The sequence below is a fragment of the Nymphaea colorata genome, chromosome 3 (assembly GCF_008831285.2).
Source record: "Nymphaea colorata isolate Beijing-Zhang1983 chromosome 3, ASM883128v2, whole genome shotgun sequence".
Lineage (NCBI taxonomy): Eukaryota > Viridiplantae > Streptophyta > Magnoliopsida > Nymphaeales > Nymphaeaceae > Nymphaea > Nymphaea colorata.
The window spans coordinates 23096284-23116018 of NC_045140.1; the positions used below are offsets into that span (position 1 = coordinate 23096284).

At 40.9% G+C, this 19735-nt stretch overlaps 3 protein-coding genes across 3 annotated transcripts; all 3 read right to left on the reverse strand.

The window, feature by feature from the left end:
• Positions 1 to 827: 827 nt before the first annotated feature.
• LOC116250405 (uncharacterized) lies at positions 828 to 1583 on the reverse strand. The gene has a single exon (XM_031624030.1). The coding sequence runs from the start codon at positions 1581 to 1583 to the stop codon at positions 828 to 830; it is 756 nt and encodes a 251-aa protein (XP_031479890.1).
• A 2061-nt stretch (positions 1584 to 3644) lies between these two features.
• On the reverse strand, positions 3645 to 13873 carry LOC116250181 (protein ALTERED PHOSPHATE STARVATION RESPONSE 1-like). The gene is made up of 4 exons (XM_031623654.2): positions 12727 to 13873; positions 8324 to 8499; positions 5543 to 5766; positions 3645 to 4725 (listed from the first exon to the last, which is right to left on the reverse strand). The coding sequence occupies exons 1-4, from the start codon at positions 13646 to 13648 to the stop codon at positions 3930 to 3932; spliced, it is 2118 nt and encodes a 705-aa protein (XP_031479514.1). The 5' UTR covers positions 13649 to 13873; the 3' UTR covers positions 3645 to 3929.
• Positions 13874 to 17005: 3132 nt separating this feature from the next.
• Positions 17006 to 17840, reverse strand: LOC116251174 (protein RALF-like 19). Its single transcript, XM_031625284.2, has one exon. It carries the CDS (start codon positions 17667 to 17669, stop codon positions 17286 to 17288), a length of 384 nt encoding a protein of 127 aa, XP_031481144.1. The 5' UTR covers positions 17670 to 17840; the 3' UTR covers positions 17006 to 17285.
• Between the last annotated feature and the right edge of the window lie 1895 nt (positions 17841 to 19735).

Sequence of the window (19735 nt, forward strand, 5' to 3'; positions counted from 1 at the left end):
AAAATCCGACTCGCTTGTATTGTCGCGTGCGAGTGACTCGCTTTCAGTTATTTTTCACTCGACTCAGCAATTTTGTACGACACGAACAATGCCAGACGTTAATGAGTGTGTCCCCAAAGCATGCAAAATGAAGAGAAGTAAATGCGCGAGAGTATCCTTTTTGTCTCTATTCCCCACATTTTTAACCCTTCACATAGATTCCGTGATTCCAAGCCCCAATAATTTCCGTGCTCCCATTGAATTGGGAGGTTGAAAGCAACAGCCCAAACACGGGTCCAATCCCATAAATCGGGTCAAAGCCAGAGTCGACCCGTAATTTCGTTGCCTGCCTAGCAATGCCTGCAAGGTTCAGAGTGACTCATACACGATACCGTGCCATTTTTAGGAGATCATAAAATTGCATGGAAACATAGAATATATGGAAGCTATATGTAAATAAACGAAAAGTTGAGCTTCTTTCGGTGAATATTTGATCATTGAGGAGGTTGAGACTACAAAGACTCCAGGAACGGACGGAGTGCAGATTCCCCACAAGGCTAGGACCGTCACATCGAAAAAGTCAACAACCCCTGGTCGTCGCAAATTCCAAGGAGGGTGCGCACCGCACCGCAACCGAAATAGGAGCAGAGCACGAGTCGGGCATGCAGGATAAAGGACCAGCACGAATTGCAGAGTGAAATTCCGAACGTACCCCTTACCTTACTGGTTCTCGTCGCCAGTCCACCAACGCCTGAAGGCGGAAGGCTGCCTCTGCGTCGTCTAGGGAAGATGGAATCGGTCTTCGCGGTCGACTCATTCTCCGAGGGAGACGAAAAGAAATTACGAGATTACCACGACGGCGAGGTGCAGACGGACTCGGAGGACGAGCAGTCGGAGCACGACGACGAGACCAGAGATTTGTCGGCCAGGTGGACGGAGGAAGCCATTAACGGAAGCTTCATCGGTGTAAGCGGCGGGGTAATCACGTCCTCTCCTGCTTCTGCAGCAAGCAGAGGAAGTGAATACGGAGGAGATTCGACTCCGTCCAGCTTGGACGGAGAGGAAACCGGAGTCTCGAAAGGAGTCGTGTCGTTACTGATAGTCACGGACACCTCGTAGATCGGGTTCGAAATGCACACGAAGCCGCCGTCTCCGGACGAGTTCGCTCGGGCGGGAACTGGAAGAGACGGCGAAGTGCGATCGGCAGCAGCAGTGACGGTCGTGGCGGCCTTCGACGGATGGAGGAGGCCGATGAAATGGAGGTTCGTCGGAAAGGAACAGGGAGACTCGGGATCTTCCTCCATAAGCGTTTCTTCCTTGATGGAGAAGAGGAATCCGGGGTTCGTGAAGACTCCCGGCGCATAGAGACCGTTCGGGAAGAGCTTCGGGACATCTTCCAAAGCCGTCGGCGAACTGGACAACGGAATCTCTGCGCGAGGAGGCGAGTCCGCGGCCGGGACCAGCGGGACGGCTGTCGGAGCTGCTGTAGGGAGGCGGAGGCGGGACTTGAGGACGAGCGTGTAGTAGAGCTCTGCAAGGATGAAAAGAAGGAGTAAGGCCAAGAGCAAGACGAAGCTCAAGACGATCACGACCGCTTCGCCCATTTTTTCTTCCGCCTGACGCTAAGCAAGCTACGACAACCGGCGGGGCATGGCAGCGGCGGTGGGCGGGCAGGGCAGAATGGCGGTATTGATGAAGCAGGACCGCAGGAGCATCTTCTAGTCAATCATTAAACTACCCCTCGCGCTCGTCGATCTCTCTCTATGAGGTAAGGAGATTTTGGTAATTCAGTCAGTTACTGTAGTTCTCCAGTTCGCACCGCTAGCCCTCATTGGCGGGAAAGAGGGCCGTTCCGTTCGTTGTTTGCTTTGGGCGTGGAGAGTGGGCGACGGATGCGAGACGGTTTCAGTACGTCACGTAAAGGCTGGTGGGCGGGGATGGGGATGGGGATGGGGATGGGTGCAGTTGGGATTGCGAATCTCAAACAGAAGTTGGTGAGCTTACTTCCGCCGTCTCCGGTGTTCCGTCCACCATTCAGAAGCTTCTAAACACGCGAAGAAGTTCAGAGAAGTCCCATTTTTTGGATCATAATGCTACTACAAAGATTAGGACTTGTTTCCTTCTTCAAAAGTAGACAAATTATATATAGTAGAGGACGATGGAGAGAAAAGGACAAGGCAGGAGCTGGGTTATATCATCTGCTCGAGTTCGGATTTCGGAACCGAGTCGATAATCCGAGTTTTGGAGTTGGGCCTATGGTTTTGACCTGCCGATAAAAGGATCCTTCGGTCGTACTGTTGGGACGTGACGCTAGGAACGGTGTCCTCGAGGGTCTGGGACTCTGGCTCTTGAGCTTTGGCGTACTCAGGTGGCCTACCGGCGGATGTGGCTACTGCCCTCCGTCGTCTTCAGGCTTTAGAGATTGCCCAAAAGGAAGGGAGGTGAGATTTTCATTTCTTTTTTCTTCTCACCTTTTTTTCTTTTTTCTTCTCACCTTTTAAGATCATGGGTTAGACAGAAGGAATGATGGTGTCCTTCGAGGCTTAACTGAGGCCTGAAAACCATCAAAAGGATGGGAATCATCATCATCGGTTCCGGAGGAACAAAAATTAGCCGCAAAAAAAGGTGAAATTGATACTTGTGATAAACAGACTAGAAAGGGTAGGGAATTTTCTCTACACAGACGCGTTTTATCTTTTTTATGATATATATTTTTTTAATATGCCAACAAGAGCTCCATCCACCTGCCTGACGGATCGGACTTAAGAAGTCTTAAATAAAAACGGTTAAAGCTTAATAATTATTAGTACATTTATTGGAAATTGGTGGGATCGGCCGAACGTTAATTGTACTTCTAAGAAGCATTGATTAAGGAATTTCTAAATCAGACACTGTAACATGTTTTGTTTCTTCTAAATTACGGCAAAATGTGGGGAAAAGGTCTTCTCAAGAAGAAGGAATGAATTCTTCCTCATGGAAATAAAGAAAAGTTATCCAATCACTTGTTTTGAAAAAAAAAAATCACCCAGAAAAGCTATCCAATAACTTGTTTCGAAAAAATCACCCCAGGTATTTAATACTTCCATATTTTTGTCCTCAGATATAAGTATTTGGAAAGCCTATTGAGCCCACTTACAGGTTATTTATAAACACCCCTTCAACACAAAACTGATTTTGGGGACTATTTATAAAACACTCCTTCAACAAAACTACTTTTGGGGACATCGAAACTGCCCACATGCGCAATCCAACCTTTTAGCTAGGGCACACATTCCTGAGAATTTATTTCTCCTTAATAACACGTTCCTCGGAAGCAAGAATTCGTAAGCACTCACTTGGCACACCCTACGAAGATCTCTTCATCAAACGTGGGCTTCACTTTACCTGCAGTCACGACTGCAACGGCAAAAGTGAAAGCACCAGCATGTAAGGGTGGCGTCCAGGTATACCTTGCCTCATTGCTTCAACCTGACATTCCTTCCTGTTTTAGGATCACCATGACCGTTTTATTTTTACCATCTGTGGCCCGTTCTCTGCGCCCTGAAACCACGTGCTTCCCATAAAGCCGCAACGACTCTACCGTTCCTTCACTACTCACACCACTGTACATTTAGAACCTAATGAACCTCAAACTTACCATGAAAAATCATTTTTTCTAGCAAGCATTTATACAAATATTTTCCGATAAATAGAATATATGACTAGTTGAAACAAATTACAGCAGGTGACAGGAAACAGGAATAAAAACAAAGAAAAAAAAATATACCCATTCCTCGGAATTTTTTGCTGATAATAATTCTAACAAAAGGAAGGATCCGGACTGCCACTCTGCCAACAGGACAAATAATAAGACCGTTTTATGAACATATAAACATGATCAGCGATGCTCATCTGCATAGAGGACTTGAAGGAAGAACGCCCTCTTCTATAGAACAAATTGTACAAGATCTTCAGGTCAGTTTCTGTGTATGCTGGGCCCTTTGACGGATCTTAGCATATGCGACAGCACAAGAGCGGGCGTATTCAACCATGGCAGTTAAGAGACCAGGCAAACCAGTCTTCAGACTGCCTAATGACTTCTCCCTCGTTTGCTTGCAGAGCTTCTCATACTTTTCGGCCTCTTCGTCCCACCTCATCTTGCTGGCTTCGACGACGCTTTTCTTCTCTGTTATAACAACATCATTCTCATCACCTCCCTCAGCTCTGTCAGGGTCGATGTCCTCTGGCCCCTTCTTCTGTTTATATTTCTGCAGCCAATCTTGAAAATTCTGAACCTTTCTCTCATGATCTTTCTTGGCATCCTCCAGCCTCTGCTTCTGAGAGAGCTCCCCTTTTTGCTGCATAAAAATAGCATCTACAACAGCGGCAAAGCCTGTTATGGCATTCTTGGCTACCTCCTCTGACAGCTGCTCAAGTTCCTCATTCCAAGCTATTAATAGGATCTTAATGGGCGGATCAACAACTCTTGGTGGTGAGGAAACTTTCTCCTTTAGGCTGCTTTCTGTGGGAACTAAGCTAAGTCGTATCCAATGATTCAGTGCACGTACATACTCCTTCTGATTTTTCACCAGTTCCTCAAATTCCTTTCCCCACTCACTTGCCACCCTGCACAACTGTTCCGTGCGCTTGTGGTGAGATTCACTTGTTTCTTTGCAGGAATTTGAGATATCCAGGTGCTTGAGATCGCCAGAAATCCTAAGTTGATTATTATGACTGACACGCATATTCTCCCACATTTCAGCCATCCTGATACGAAACAAGCAGGTGGACATAACTTAGAACTTGAGAATATGGTTCCTTACCAAAATTGGTTCAAAAGTTTTACTCAGTAACTCATCATTTCGTCTATGGAACAAGGATAAGAGGAACAGCAAACTAAGACAATTAGTGGATTGGTGGATCACAACCCTGATTTTAATATGCGACTAGCTAAAACAGGAAGTTGTCCATTCTTACACTGACAGCAACACAGCACGTAGCTTTTCTTTTACTGATAGAAACAACTTAGTTACTTGGAGCATTATGTTTGTATGTTCCTACAGCCTGAAAAAGAAACTGATGCAATCATGCAACGATTGCCCAGCAAAAATTGGGAGATAACACAGTTCCTCAAAAGACTCCCACGTGCTGTAAAGCAAGCTTAGTTTCTCAGAGGGACTCCAACATGATAAAAATAATATCTTAAAACTTAAAAACCCTAACCAATCATACAATGTACCAGCAAAAGCAAATCCATATGACTGCAGGAAGAGTTTAGTGCAAATCAACCTTCAATCACTAGATCATTACTTCATGGGCCCAAGAACCACAGTTCACAGACGTGGCCCACTCCTAAATTCCTACTACCTGTTTGAGCAAATCAAGCTTAACGAAGAAGTAAATTGTACAAGAGAATTGAAGAAGGCAAAAGGAAAGGACATCCACAGAGAAATGGATAGACAGGAAGAGTGCAAGTATATTTACAGTTCATAAAGATAATTATCATAATTTCACAGGAGAAGCATGGTTAATTGCAAAACAGAAAATTTCCTTTCTGGGATTCCACTAATGATTTGATTCTTACCCACTAACAAGCTCCACAAGTTTCTGGTATAGTTGTTCATCACGCAATCGACAAATCTCTGAGACAGTGGAATCCATGGACTGCATATCAACAATATATCTGGTGTGCAGATGACTTACTGCAGCCTTAGCTCTTTCAAGTGTTTCAGGACCAACACCACGTTTCTTTTGCTTATTTAGCATCGCCACCTTCTTTTGATACTCAATTTTCATGCTCTCACCAGCCTGAAGACCATCGATTGTAAAGGATTTAGAAGAATCACTAACCTAATGAGATTCAAGAAGCCTTTTTGGAAGGATAAATAAAGGAGATGCTTAAAGAGAGAGAGAGAGAGAGAGAGAGAGAGAGAGAGAGAGAGAGAAAGAAAGCAAAGGTGTTATCTATACGCTGTTTATACTTTATAGTATATAATGAACAGCAAGAGCAAAAGGCAACTTATGCACCATTACATATGTAGAGTGCTATGTATATATGTATATATGCATGCATAAAACTGGTTGTATGCCCTTATTTTGAGTTCTTTTCTACTTGCCATTTATTTTCAATGGGCACACACACGTATAGAAAGAGTGCTTCCACTATTTGGCTGTAACCATTCTACCCATTTTCAGTTTGCAAATCCAGCAGTACGGAAGGATGCGCCCCCAACCCAAAACCCTCCGCCCCTTTTTCTTTCCCTCCTGCCGCCCAACATGAACCAAAATATTAACGGTCTTAGGTTCATCAGATCATAAGATCAAATCTAGTCAATGGAAAACATGATTTTCTAATCCACCATCTTTTTTGACATTCTGGATCCCTCCTATGCGGTTAGATTTTTATAAGAACACTTAAAAGAGCTGAACAACCTGCTGGATAGTCTACATTTGACACCAAACTGAAGATTTATGTGCACACACACATTATATATATTTCCCCAAGTTGTGATGCACTCTTGTGTGCCTTAGGCTACATAACAATTTTTGTACTTAATCTCATGATACGGACAGGGTCAACATAATCTTCATTGTAAATCATGCTTTGGATCATGTTGTTTGGAAAACATCATGCTTCTTTCACCCATCAATTTTTGATGCATTATGAGGCGCTGATTTTTTTTATGCCCTTCATTTTCCTTTTACACCTTAAAATAAATTATTTAAATCACATCTATCAGAGGATTTAGTTTTGCTAAGTAAGCTTTTAGACCACATTTATCCAACTTCTTGGCCATTTGATCACTTGATCAAATGGTTTTAAAGCAAGGAACACTGTGGGGTCTGGAATACATAAAACTTGATGCACACCATCCACTCTCTCTCTCTCTCTCTCTCTCTCTCTCTCTCTCTCTATATATATATATATATATATATATATATATATATATATATATATCATAGTCACAAATAATGTCTTGGAGTTTTAAACGGCGAGGTTTATCTCGGGTATAATACGGCGAGGTTTTTCTCGGCAAGCTTGAAAAAAACAGGAAAAATACAGTAAAATTTTAAAAATCTTAAAAAACTAAAAATAAGGGGAAAATAAAATAAGTTAGAAAATAATAACACAAACTTAAAAAAAATAAGCAGATTTGCAACAAATAAAAAATTAAAAATGAAAAAAAAAATGTTTGGCACTAAAAAACTGAAAAAAAAGTAAAAAAAAAAGTATTTTCTTCGTTTTTAACATTTAAAAAAAACATTTTTTTAAGTTTTAAATGGTCATTTAATTTACCGTTTTTTTCGCATTTTTTCGAAAAAAATGCACTTTCTGTGACTTTATATATATATATATATATAGATATACACACACACACATGTATGTGTGTGTGAGAATGTGTGCATGTGCATCTCTATAATGTTACCGATGATCAAACATGATATAAACCTACTAAAAAAAAAGTACGTATTAAACTAGAAACTAACAATGGGTGGGTTTAGAAATGATACTTCTATTCCTTCACAATGACCAAAAGCTCACTGGATTATAGGATTGACAAAATCAGTGGATTCTTTCTATACAGCAAAGGAAAGATGTCCAAAATTATCAACCCTCCTACGCTCCACCCTCACCACAAACCTATTACCTATGGACACACCTTTTCTTGTTATGTTGATGTTTCTGTTTTTTTATTGGATGAATTCTTCACCCTCATTCTTATTTTCTAAATCAACATGTACTATGCAAGTCTTTTACCTTTTTGAAGTTCCCACCTAGGCCTAATATCTAAGCGCCAAATTTTCAGGGACTAGAGCTTTGGCAACAAGAGCACTTTTTGTTACTCAGTTTAAATGTAAGTTTTGGAGAGATGATCAGCCATGAACACCAAGTAGAGGCAAACCACATTAATTTTGTTGGTGGAAATCTCTAAGCTGGTCAGAGAAAATGTTGTTGCAAGAACAGGTGAATCTCAAGACAAGATTTAAAAAAGAGACTTCAGAAGTTTTTCTCCATCTAGAAAATATGCCAATCTTTCAAGTCTCAATATAGCATAGTAAATAAACAAGGCAAGGGTCATACTTTGACTTTCCTCCTTCCTTTTCTGGAAGTTACAGGCTTACAAATAAGGCAGGAGGAGGATCATTCAACATCCTTCAATAAGTTTGCTACTTGGGTTCTAATTGATGCAATCAATTATCCTGCCTTAGAAAGTAAAACCAGAAATGGCGGTCTGTTTTTCTTAAAATTAACCCCAAAAATAGTGCAATACCAGCAGCTTAAAAACTATCTCAGGGAATAGGTGCAACAAAATCACAAGGACAGGTAGAAAGAAAACAGCTCATAAACAAGTCCGTATTTTACCTTCACTTCATCATAAAGTTTCTTTTCCCATGCAAGTAACTTATCAAGTACAGTTGCATGAGTTTCAGCCTCTTCTGCATTAAAGTCATCCTTTCCATCATCAGGGTTCTGTATCCCTTTAATTGATCGATTCCATGTGATAACACGCATAACTCTTGCAGAATGATCAATATGTCCTGAATCAGACATGATGCATGTCATTACATTGAAAAAACACATTTCAAGAAGATAAGGTTTCCCTACGTGTCAAGAATGTGCAGGAAAGGAAAACAAGGTTTTGACTTTATCACTGAGAAATAACAACACTATCTATAGACGTCTAGCACATTTAACACTTCAGGAAATTGCAAAAATATTCTTTTACTGCTATCTCTTCTTTTATTGCTATTTTCTTGCACAATAGAAACTGCAAAATACGAAAAACATCCTTAGGCAAAAAGATGATTAATTAGTGAACCAAATATAACAGTGAGGGAAATAATCTGCATGACAAAATATCAGCTTCAGATGACAGCCATAAGCCATCCATGTAGGAACTAATATTTACAATCCACATTGAGGAGCTCGTAAGTTAAATGTATGCCCTAAAGAATATTAAGTTTCCCACTTTGTGTAGTCAAGTGCTGGACTCTGCAAAGAGACCTGATAATAAAAATGCTGGTGTATTTCTAGCCAAGTAGCCACTGAACAAGACCCAAAGTATTTTAGGAGAAATAAGATAAACATATGACAATATCACTAAAACAATGAGTAGTCAATATGAAATTGAACATCATGTACAACAAATATGTAAAGGATCTTTATGGGAGTATGGCAAGATTTATGCCCTTAAAGAGTAGTCAATAGATAATGCTAGTTGCCAGTTGATGGTGACTTGGACTCAAAGGTGCTCAACTACAGTGTAGTGTACAGCATACAATGTACATTCTAGGTGCTAGCCTGTATATAACCAAACCATTCACCAAGTTATCAGTCACACTTCTAATGTTCACACCAGCACAGTTCATAAGTATTTTTATTTATGAGTTGCAAGAATAATGAGAATAATATTGCTTTTGTAACTCATCTAGCCAATGTTAGGAAACATCTATATTTCGAAAATGAACACCATTCTACGGACAACAATAACCTTACCAGATATTTCACATGTTCCAAATATGTGCACAAAGATGACATGTCACAAGAATTATGGTGACACTTAAAATACTTAAATCTATGCATGTCTATTTCTTTGGCAAAAATGATTTGAGGAATTGAGGTGTGAAAGTGAAACCAATTAGGTCATAACTCATAACACTTTGTAATCACTATACATTTTCAATCTTCTAACACTTGTAAAATTTTCCCATCAAAATCCATATGTTCGAAAAAATTATGAGAACCTAGTTAAGAAATTGCCAAAGACAACATTGCCGACTAAATAACTTACTCCAACTCTTACATATTAATCATTTTGAGTTCTAGACTTCTAGTTAATATCATTAATACCCTTACAAACTCCTCGTTCATTTAACCAGAAGATGATGCCCATTCTGACACCATATTTCTCCATAAGGGACTCTTATCATAGATCTAGATCAAGCTATAAGCGCAACAACTTAGCTGCATTCATGAAAATGCTTATTTTATTCACCTCCCATCACAAGTTCAGCCATCTCTTGATAGGTCATAAAAATGACTTCCAGAGCACAAAACAGCTAATATTTACTTTGCTAAATTTTTAGTTACACTGTTCTCATTCAAGCATGAACATAACAAAATATCGTTCATAGGTATAGATATTCTAATTTTTCAGCATAATGCAGCATTAAGTAGTATGAGTCATATTCTACAAGCAGAAAAGTTCAATAGCCCCTCTAGTTGTATAGGCCCCACATTGCAGCCACAAGATCACTAATCCAAGATCAAGACTCAAGTTTAATTGTAAAATTAAGCATTGATAGGAACCTACTTGTAATTCGAAATTTCCACTAATTACAAGCCCCTTCTTGTGGTTCTAGTTCAACATAGCTCAGTATCACACAGACTGAATGACAGTATCAACATAGCTACGTTGAACTAGATCCACCTGGACTGAATGACAGTATCAACATAGCTCAGTTGCTTAACAATATGTGGAGCAACTTGCACGTTGTGGTCATGTACTAGATCCATGGAAAATGAAAACATGATTCATTGCTAGATAAAATCAGTTCATGCTATCTAAGGAAGCCAACACAGTACCATCCATAAGAAACATGATGAGTTGTTAAGATCATCCTTATCTAATAGAAAAGGAAGACCAAGCAAAGATCAAGATAAGGAAGGAGAAGATGACAAAAGGAAGCAACAATCCATCATCAACACAAGTGAAGGAAAGACACCCGATTTCAGATTTGTCTAACTATAGTTCCCCTAAAGCAAGATAAACAGATTACTTTCCCTTTCTAATTTAACTTGAGCATTCTAAATAAAACTTCCAAATGCAGATTGCAAGGTGTGGGAGAGATTTGCGATGTACAGTAATTCCTGAACCACATTAAATGTCTAAGTTTGTTTTCCTTAAACTTCTTCATAAGGTATCACAACGCTTTGATTCTGTTTGACAATCAGTAATATGAGTTCCCTGTGGATCTTGCTGCTATTTGCTCAAGGAACCTTGCAAGATGTTCATGGCTGACCCAAGCTCCAAGTTGTCAAGCATGACAGGATCGAGTTCCTCCACTGGCACAACTAAACGGCGAATTTCTCTCCTTCAACCCCACTCAAAAGCTTATAATACTTTTCGAATGTGAAATTAAAGGCAGATAATTATCTGCTGAGGGACACACAATTTACTCCCTTGCTTCTCTCTTATGATCTCTATGGTAATTCAGAGCAATATAGCAGCAATGCCGTTGCCCACTTGAAATATGGTACCAGTGTTAATGATGAACCCAACTGTGTCCACCCCAGTTTTTATCTTCAGCTGATGGAGAATCACCATCTGTGAACCAGAAATATATCTCTTAGATTAGGCAAGATCAGCTCTTATTGAGTCGGGCTATTTCGTGGTTTGGAAATTCTTATACTGCTAGCTCTAGTTCCAAAGTCTCAAGAAAGGGGCTCAGTTGGTCGATGAGTATTTCCAGAAAGCCCGAATGCTTGGTTGATCAGATCTCTGTAGCATGTAACTATCTAAGCTAACACATGATGATAACATGATTATGCTATCTTAAGAGGCCTACCTCCTGAATACTGACCTTTTAAATGATGATGACATGATTATGCTATCCTAAGAGGCCTACCTCATACTGACCTTTTAAAACTTCAATTGCAACTCAAATATCAGCAATCACCTTGACTAAGTTGCATAGCTTACTTTTGATTTAAGAGTCTCAAGTCTCTCAACTGAGAAACCAATAAAGAGTCTAAGACCTTATCCCATGCTTTTCTTTTTACTCAAGCACAGTCTTATGATAGGTTGATAACAAAGCCAGCAATTTGAATCACAATCAAAGTCGAGGTGGAAGTGGAAGTGGAGATTATCGTGATAGAGGTGCTGGACATAGAGTAGGTGGCAGAATTATTTCTCAGTACTACAACAAACATGGCCATGTTGTGAAAAACTGCTTTTGAATAACTCAAAGGAGCAATTAATCAATAGACACCTCACTGACTCACTCATCTAGAGAAAGTTCTAATATGCCACAAGACTTTCATGCACCAGCACATTCAATTGAAGATTCAAACTGGTTTCTTGATTCCAGATGACTCATTGCATCACCAATGATCTCATCTAATCAATAATGTTGGTTTTTCTCTTCTTGAAATTTTAGATTCTCGTTTCAAGCTCTCCAATGTCCTATGTTTGCCACACATGATACATAAGTTGTTTTCAGTTCATAGTGACAATAACGTTTTCTTTGAATATCACTCAAACTGTAATGTAATAAGGACAAGTGCACAGGGAAGGGGTTAGTGCAGGGAACCACTGAAAACGTTGTCTACAAACCGGAGAGGATACAAAATAAGGATTTGAGGAACAAGAATAAATCGGCTACGGTTGGTGAACATGAAAATGTGCAATGCAACTGTGAATCGGTGGCTTCAAAGGCTCGGGCACCCTGCAACATACATAGTCCAAAGGGTCGTGAAGAAATTTGAACTTCCTGTTTCTAACTTTCTAGTAGTCAACTTTGCCATGATTCTTAATATCAGCCGAATCTTAGCTCAAGAGAAACTTTATTTTCCTGAAAAAGCACGTAAACTCTTCCTTCATTTAGAAAAGATTATGAAGGTGGGGAAATCACGAGCTCTAGCCCAAGAATGGTTACGGAATGGTCATGGTATCTAAACAATTCCATATTCACAAAATCAACGGGAAAACTCCTGATTTGGTATGAAACAGAAGGAAGTAAATCATGGGGGAGAAAGAAAACCACCTCGATTATCCGCGAAGTTGGAGTGGTAGTGCAGTCGATTAGCCTCAAGCATCTTCCTGACCACATCCCCGCTCTCATAGGCCAAGAGAAACTGATCATCCAACTCCTTCAAGATCAGGACCAGGCTGGCGCTGCCGGCCTTCCCCCTCCTAGCCCCTCCGGTCGTGGCTACCAGCTGCGTGCTCTGCTTCGCCTTCTTCGGAGCCTTGGGTGGAAGCACCGTACTCACCGGCGTCGTCTGTGACGGCGGCTCCTCAACCCTAGTCCTCCGATCCTCTGAATCGCGTGACGCCTTCCCGTAGCTGCTGCTTTCCTTCTCCCTCACAGCGGGAGGCGGAGTAGGCGAGGGGCTGGCCTCTGGCGGGGGCGGCGGAGGGGGATCGCCCATGGACATTCCTGGTATAGAATCCGCGTCAGGAAAGAAGTATTCCTGCCACTGAGTTCCTCGCTCGGATGTAGGCGGCGGAGTGGCGTCGACTGACGGAGGAGGAGGGCGGGGCGGCGGCGGCGTCGCCGGGGTGCGGCTGCTAGAGGCGTCCTCTGCCTCCTCGACATCCTCGTCCTCCTCTTCCTCCTGGATCGGGCCGTCGCGGTGGACGGGGGGCTTGGGGATGCTGAGGTCGGGCATGCTGAGGGCCTTCTGAAGGGGAGGGGTTGGCTGGGTGTCGTGCACGGGGGGCAGGGGAGGCGGAGGCGGAAGGCGGTCGACTGGGGCGGAGGTCGTCAGAGACGGGACATCGATGACCTCGCCCAGGCCGTAGTCGTTAAGGGCGAGGCCGGTGTTCTTGAGGGTCATGATGTAGTGGGAATGGGCGGCGGCGAAGGCGTTGCGATAGCATACCGCGTCCTTCATGTGTTGCTTCCTGTTCTTGCACCTCACCACCGCCTCCTCCTGATCGATCTTCGACTGCGCAAAACCCATGATCCACTGCTGCGCCTTCTCTGGCCGCGACCACTACCATCAAAATTCAACCTCCCTCTCTCTTCACGCTCCTCTCCTTCCCGTCCTCCTCCTCCCCGGTCTCTCCTTCTCCTCCTGCTCGATCCCGAACCGGAATCTCTCTCTCTCTCTCTCTCTCCAGTGGAAAGGAAGGTACGTCAGCAAGCGGTACTCTTCCAGGGAAGGGCACCGACTACCGACGAAGTGGTAGAGAAGAGGAGACTCAGGGAGGGGAGAAGCACGCGGACTCGTGTGCCATTCGGGAGTGTGCCATCCCCAAATGACCAATTTAGCCTTCTCCCAACTTCAAATGACGGGCTTTTAGCGCCTATCCAACTTGTCCGCGTCCTATAATGAAGGACCCAGATGTGGAAACGCCGCCATATAACGGTCGAGCGCCAGTCTTTGTGGTCCTGTGGATCGGTTTTGACCTGAATTTCGGGCCCGACGTAAATGGATCGAATTAGGAATTGGATCCGTGTTAACGAACCCAGTTCATGTCAAGCCCAGCTCCAAACCCGAGGACATCCCAGACGTGAACTTCTTTTTGAACTAATATACGAGAGAGACAGACAGTACGTTAAGATGCAAAACGATCTTTTCCGTGAAAATATTATCATTTACTATGATATTGGTGTCATAAACACATTTCTGTTAAAATATATATTTATGTACTCGTGTCATATTTTTTGGTGGGAAAAAATAAAATATTTTGAGATATCTCGAAGGTTCCTCGTGAACGAGATATATTACAGTAGGACCCTAGAATACAGGGCCCCACTGTTTGGTGGCAGGTGGGTTGGTTGAACCGAACTTGTTACTATAGTATAGTATAGTCAAACGATGAGGCTCACTCCAATGGATCGGATCGATTCAACTCCAATGCACCTTGTAATCATATCCGTCAATTGTGCCTTTCCTATTTGGATACGAAACTTAATTTGGATCCATACACTAATGCGTGGTCCAGTGTAGCGCATCTCGGGTCCCGATGCAGTAGTAATTAAGATAGCACATTGCTTTCTTCATTTTAAAAATCCCAAAATAAGCTTCTTTTTTTTTTTTTTTTTTTTTTTTGTATATTGAGTTGACAAGGGAAAAGGAAAAGTGGAACGGCTACGGGACCATTGAGTTGGATCGATTTCAACGTTGAGTAATTTTGAAAAGGAGGAGGATGAATGTTGAAAAGCGATGCCGCCAAAAGGCGAGTATTCGCCAAAGCTGACACCTGAAAAGCAATGCCGAAAGTTGCTTTTTGAGGTCGCCTCTGGCGTTAACTTACAGATGCTGAGCGCCAAAGTCCTCCTTCAGAATTTTGGTCTCTTTTACATGACAAAAGCAAAACTTTGAAGATTATGAAAGAAGCAACCCACCACGGAAGAGAAGCTTAAATACTTCCATTTACTTTGTTATATCTATCGTGTCTTAATTTCATCATTTAATCAAAATGACGTATGGTACACCATCAACTAAAGTGTATTGATTTCATGATTGAAAATACTAACTAGTAATACCTTGTTTTCATGTGACTCATATGCTATACTTTTTTTTTTTAAATATGAAGCATCGGACGGACAATCGGGCTTATAACAAGCATAGTTTGAGAAACCATTAAAAAAAAAATACAGTACCGTTTGACACAACCGACGTTTTTCTTAGCCGTTGAGTGAAAATGCTGTTGATAAAGTTAGTGGAAGCCGGTCGCCTGTTGTTGTGAGAATGATGTGGCGGTAACAAGACGCTGGTTTTTCCAAAGCATATTAGAATCAATCCTTTTCTTTCTTTTTTTTTTGCTAGTCAATATTTTCCTTTTTCAGTATAAGGCATTTTAATTTTTATTAATTCCAAATGCTGTTTGGTTTATCTTTTAAAAAAGTTATATACGAAAGGGGACCGCGTGGGGCGATCCGTTTGGGCCAATAAGTTTCGGCTTGTCAAACGAAGTTGTGGTGTTCAGATTTATTGCCGTAAAAAAATGATGCTATAATTTTAAAAGATGAAACTAAATCTTGCAAAAATAATTAAATATAAATAAACTATTTTGAAAAATTAAGAAGTAAATAAAAATGTATGGCAAACGGCATCGTCATTAGTTCAAATCTATTCACTATTAATTCATTAAAAACTGTGTTCACGCCTGTTTTTGCAAAACAGGTTGCCGTATCGGTCGACAAAAGGAATTTCGATGGAAAATAAGAAGACTATTAAAAAATGAAAATTTTACCCCGAACCTTGTCATACGTACCTTTGACTATTTTCGGTTGTTCAATTTAAAGTACATCTCAAGCGAAACCGGTGTTAGATCAAAAACTTTTGGAACACGAGCATGCCGTTTGTAATTGAACTAAAATTTAGCAACTTTTTTGGAAATTATTTAGACATGACATACGATAAAAAATTTTATTTTACCAATTGGTGTCAAGTTGAAGATATCGATCAAGTCTCTCTCTCAATCGTCTGCGCTTTTTTGGGGCTCACTATCAGTTAAAAAAAGGAAAAAATGAAGCCTATTATGTATGCCATATTGATGCATGCATAATATGGTTAATGAGAAAAATGTTTATGGTTAATAGAAAAAAAAAAAAAAACTGTTTGTAAAAATAACAAGAGAAATAAAAAAAAATTAAAAGACTGAAAAGATATATCTTTGTCAATAATTTTCAACATATCCCACCTCTCTACCCGTTTTTCTTTGGCGTATGTGTGTTGACTCTCAGAAAAAAAAAACGAAAAAAGGTCTTTTGTGCATGTACAGATTGCCTTGAGTCGTAAGATACTATAATAGAGGAGCACATGGCTGATGTGCAATTTAGGGGTCCAAACTCTGCTTCATAAATTGAATTTTGATTTTTGATTTAAAAAAAAAATAAAAAAAAACGCAATAAATTTTTATGTTCTACACGAATGTCCAGCTTTTGAGATGCTACATTTTCAATATTGGTAAAGAAATCAATTCTCAGAAGGGAAAAACATTCCCTCTCTTAATTAAATCTATGAATTAGATCTAAGCTAAATACCTCTTTAAATATCATCATAATTTAAGGAGACGACTTGCAAAACTAGATCATGTTTCAGAGTAAGTTGTTTATCGTGACATTAATACCCAAGTCGCTCTCATCATGGCAAACTCAAAATCTAAAATGGTTGATCTATTTACTTATCTTTCATTGTAAGATATTTTAAATGTTTGATCCAAAATCATTCGAAAATAGCAATAACCGGATGAAACCCAAAAAACAATAATTGAAAGGACGCTAAATGAACAACCACTTACATCTTCTTTCGTGGACACATGAAGCAACCACCAAAACCAACATTTTCATTTGTACAAAACATTGCTTAAAATAATTTTTGTCCACATTAATCAGATCACAATCAACAAACAAGAAGGAACTTAACAGGACGAACGAGAGAAACGGACCCCCCCTTTTAAGACACCGTGGCAACACCCACCTCCCTTTATTCAGCGGAAAACCAAAGTCTTTCTAAGGAGAGATAATTACGGTAGAAAGATTACAGCAATAACGGAAAAAGAGAGCCAACCACCCACCCACATGAGCGTGTCCTCTGAACTCTTCTTTTATTCAACGAACTCCCACAAACTTTTGGCATTTATGAATTAGTTGAGGATCCTGGCACAGTGGGTAATCATGCTGCACCCCCGCCGGTAGGGGTTGCTCCGCCCGCTCCTCCGGCAGCCGTAGTAAGAGCGGCCGCGAATGGAGCAGGGAACCATGTTCCGTCGCAGCGCGGCGTAGCTAATGAAGTTCATGTAGCCGTTCTGGGGATCATACAGCATGCGCCCGTTAGACTCCAGTGCCGATGTCATCTGGTCTTCTTCTTCGTCTTCGTCCAGGCATTCGCCGGCCGAGCCGCTGCAGGCAGGCTCCTCTAAACCAAGGTCCGAGAGGGCCAGGCCTACGCCGGTGGGCTCAGTGTGGGCCATGGCCGCCACGGCCATGGCTAGAAGGAGCAGGGTCAGGGACACCCTGCTGAACGCCATTGAAGGCCGAGAGGGAAACGGAATGGGTGGCCGGAGGGGGGTGGGATGGCTGGTGTAATTGACGAACGGAAAATGGCGTGGGGTGTGGGCAGCTGCGAGTTGGGAGGAGACATTATGGATCTCCTTCTGGTGGTTTCCGTTTTTGGGGCCTTACCGGTTTCAACCTGTCCGCCCGCGAATGAAGGGCGGCCTTGTTTTCTTTGCAACTTCATATATATCAATATGGGCGATGTTTTTCAAAGTATCGTGAGTTTCTCGAGGTATTTTTAGCTGCTGTATATTTAAGTAAGAGGATGATGGAATGAGCAGTGCCTTTGTGGTAGTTCATGAATTCTTGCATTCACTTTTTTGTGGTATTCTTTTTTACAAATGCTTGACGTTTTGAATACAAAGATCACATTAGAAAAAGTGGTTATAGAAAAATACGTAAAAAATTATTAAGGATGAAGGAGCTGACTAGATTAGCAAAAAGAATAAATTCAGTTGAACACATGTATATGACATACATGGAAAATGAAATAGCAAAAAAAAAAATTGTGAAAAAGCAAAAAAAATCAAAAAAAAGTGGGAGAGTGAAAAAAAATAAGGCTCTGGTCTCAAATTAACACTCGTTGAATCTTTACTTGTATAATTTTTTAAAATCTCATCCTTAGGAAAGATGCAACTTTAGCAATTTCGCTTTCTTGGACCACAGACCAAATCCGATCCAAAGTTGATTGCAAAATGCCGGTGGAGCATCTATCTAACTTCAAATCCAATTAAAACAATCCCTCCTTCTGCTTTCCTCTCCCTTTCATATGAAAGGAACCAGGATCTAACAATTGACTCAAGTAGAATCACTTGCATGTGGCTGTTTCCAACCTGGAGATAATGTTATTTTTCCAACTTTAATTCCTTATACATAACAAATTAAAAACGATATCAATCGGAGCCTAGAAGGAGCACAAATTTAGAAAACTTGGACCAATTATTTCATCATGGCAGCAATATCTGCAAGGGTTAGGAACAGACAGTGATTTGGAATTTCTTTTTTGATCGATGGTAAGGGCTTCTTTTCATTTTCGTGTGAGTCTTAAGGGTGACAGAAGCTGAAATTGACCCAAAAAGACGTGTTTGGCAAATGTGAGGCCTGCAATCGGGACCATCGCCGAAGGTTAGGCTTTGAAAAGATTTCCATAAAATCGACAACTAAATATGGAAGTCATGAAAGATCTTAATCTGTCATAACCATCGCCAGCAGGGTATCGTGCTCAAGGGCTCTGCCATTGTTGTAGTCTGGGACTCTTGAGATTTCCCTTGTTGATGTTTTCCTAAAACTTGTTACTTCGGGAGATGAGTAGTTTTAAACTAAGAAAACCATAATAAAGATCAAACTTTCAATCCAAAATGCTATTATCTACCTTAATCAAGAGCATGCCACCATAGCCTAACGCATGACTTGGCTATCTTTAAAGATAGTTGCATTTATATTAAATCTTTATTTGTTATCGAAACTTTAAAAAAAAACATGAGAATGTGGTTTCCATGATCTGGATAACTTATCCTATTTCCATAATGTGATAAAAAGAAAATTTTATGAATGCGACTTACGATATTTAGTTATATTGTGAGAAAAAGTCACACACAGCGGATAGCCATGTGTATCTGCAGCTTTTGAGCACCTGGACTACATTGAGGTCCACCATATGGCGACTGGGGCTTCGTTCTCGCCTGTACCACGTAGATTTTCTGATCTTACTTTCGTTTCGTGTGGTGAAAAGCAGTGCTGTCAATCGCTGCAATGATATCGATGCTATAATACTGCCGAAAGGAATCCTATCTTCTGTGTTGTAACAAAAGTCCTGGTGATCACCAGCTCAAACAGAGACACAGAAATATTTGATAGTTGCCAACTACAGCAGTTGATGATTTCTGTTTGCTAAATGCATATATTCTTGAGTTACAGAAATCTCAGTTAACTTATAAATTAATAAATGCAGCGTCTCATGATTGGCTTGAATTTCCCTAATTTTAAAATAGTTATCGTTGCTTGTTGGTTGTTCAAATGGACAGAGTGGTTTAATTCC

What these genes read in the sequence shown, in the direction of transcription:
- LOC116250405 (XM_031624030.1), bottom strand. Translation starts at nt 1,583, where the DNA reads ATGGGCGAAGCGGTCGTGATCGTCTTGAGCTTCGTCTTGCTCTTGGCC.
- LOC116251174 (XM_031625284.2), bottom strand. Translation starts at nt 17,669, where the DNA reads ATGGCGTTCAGCAGGGTGTCCCTGACCCTGCTCCTTCTAGCCATGGCC.
- LOC116250181 (XM_031623654.2), bottom strand. Translation starts at nt 13,648, where the DNA reads ATGGGTTTTGCGCAGTCGAAGATCGATCAGGAGGAGGCGGTGGTGAGG. An exon ending in CAACTTCGCGGATAATCGAG is followed by an intron (nt 8,500 to 12,726) that starts GTGGTTTTCTTT and finishes TGTCTGATTCAG; the next exon opens with GACATATTGATCATTCTGCA. An exon ending in AACTTTATGATGAAGTGAAG is followed by an intron (nt 5,767 to 8,323) that starts GTAAAATACGGA and finishes GATGGTCTTCAG; the next exon opens with GCTGGTGAGAGCATGAAAAT.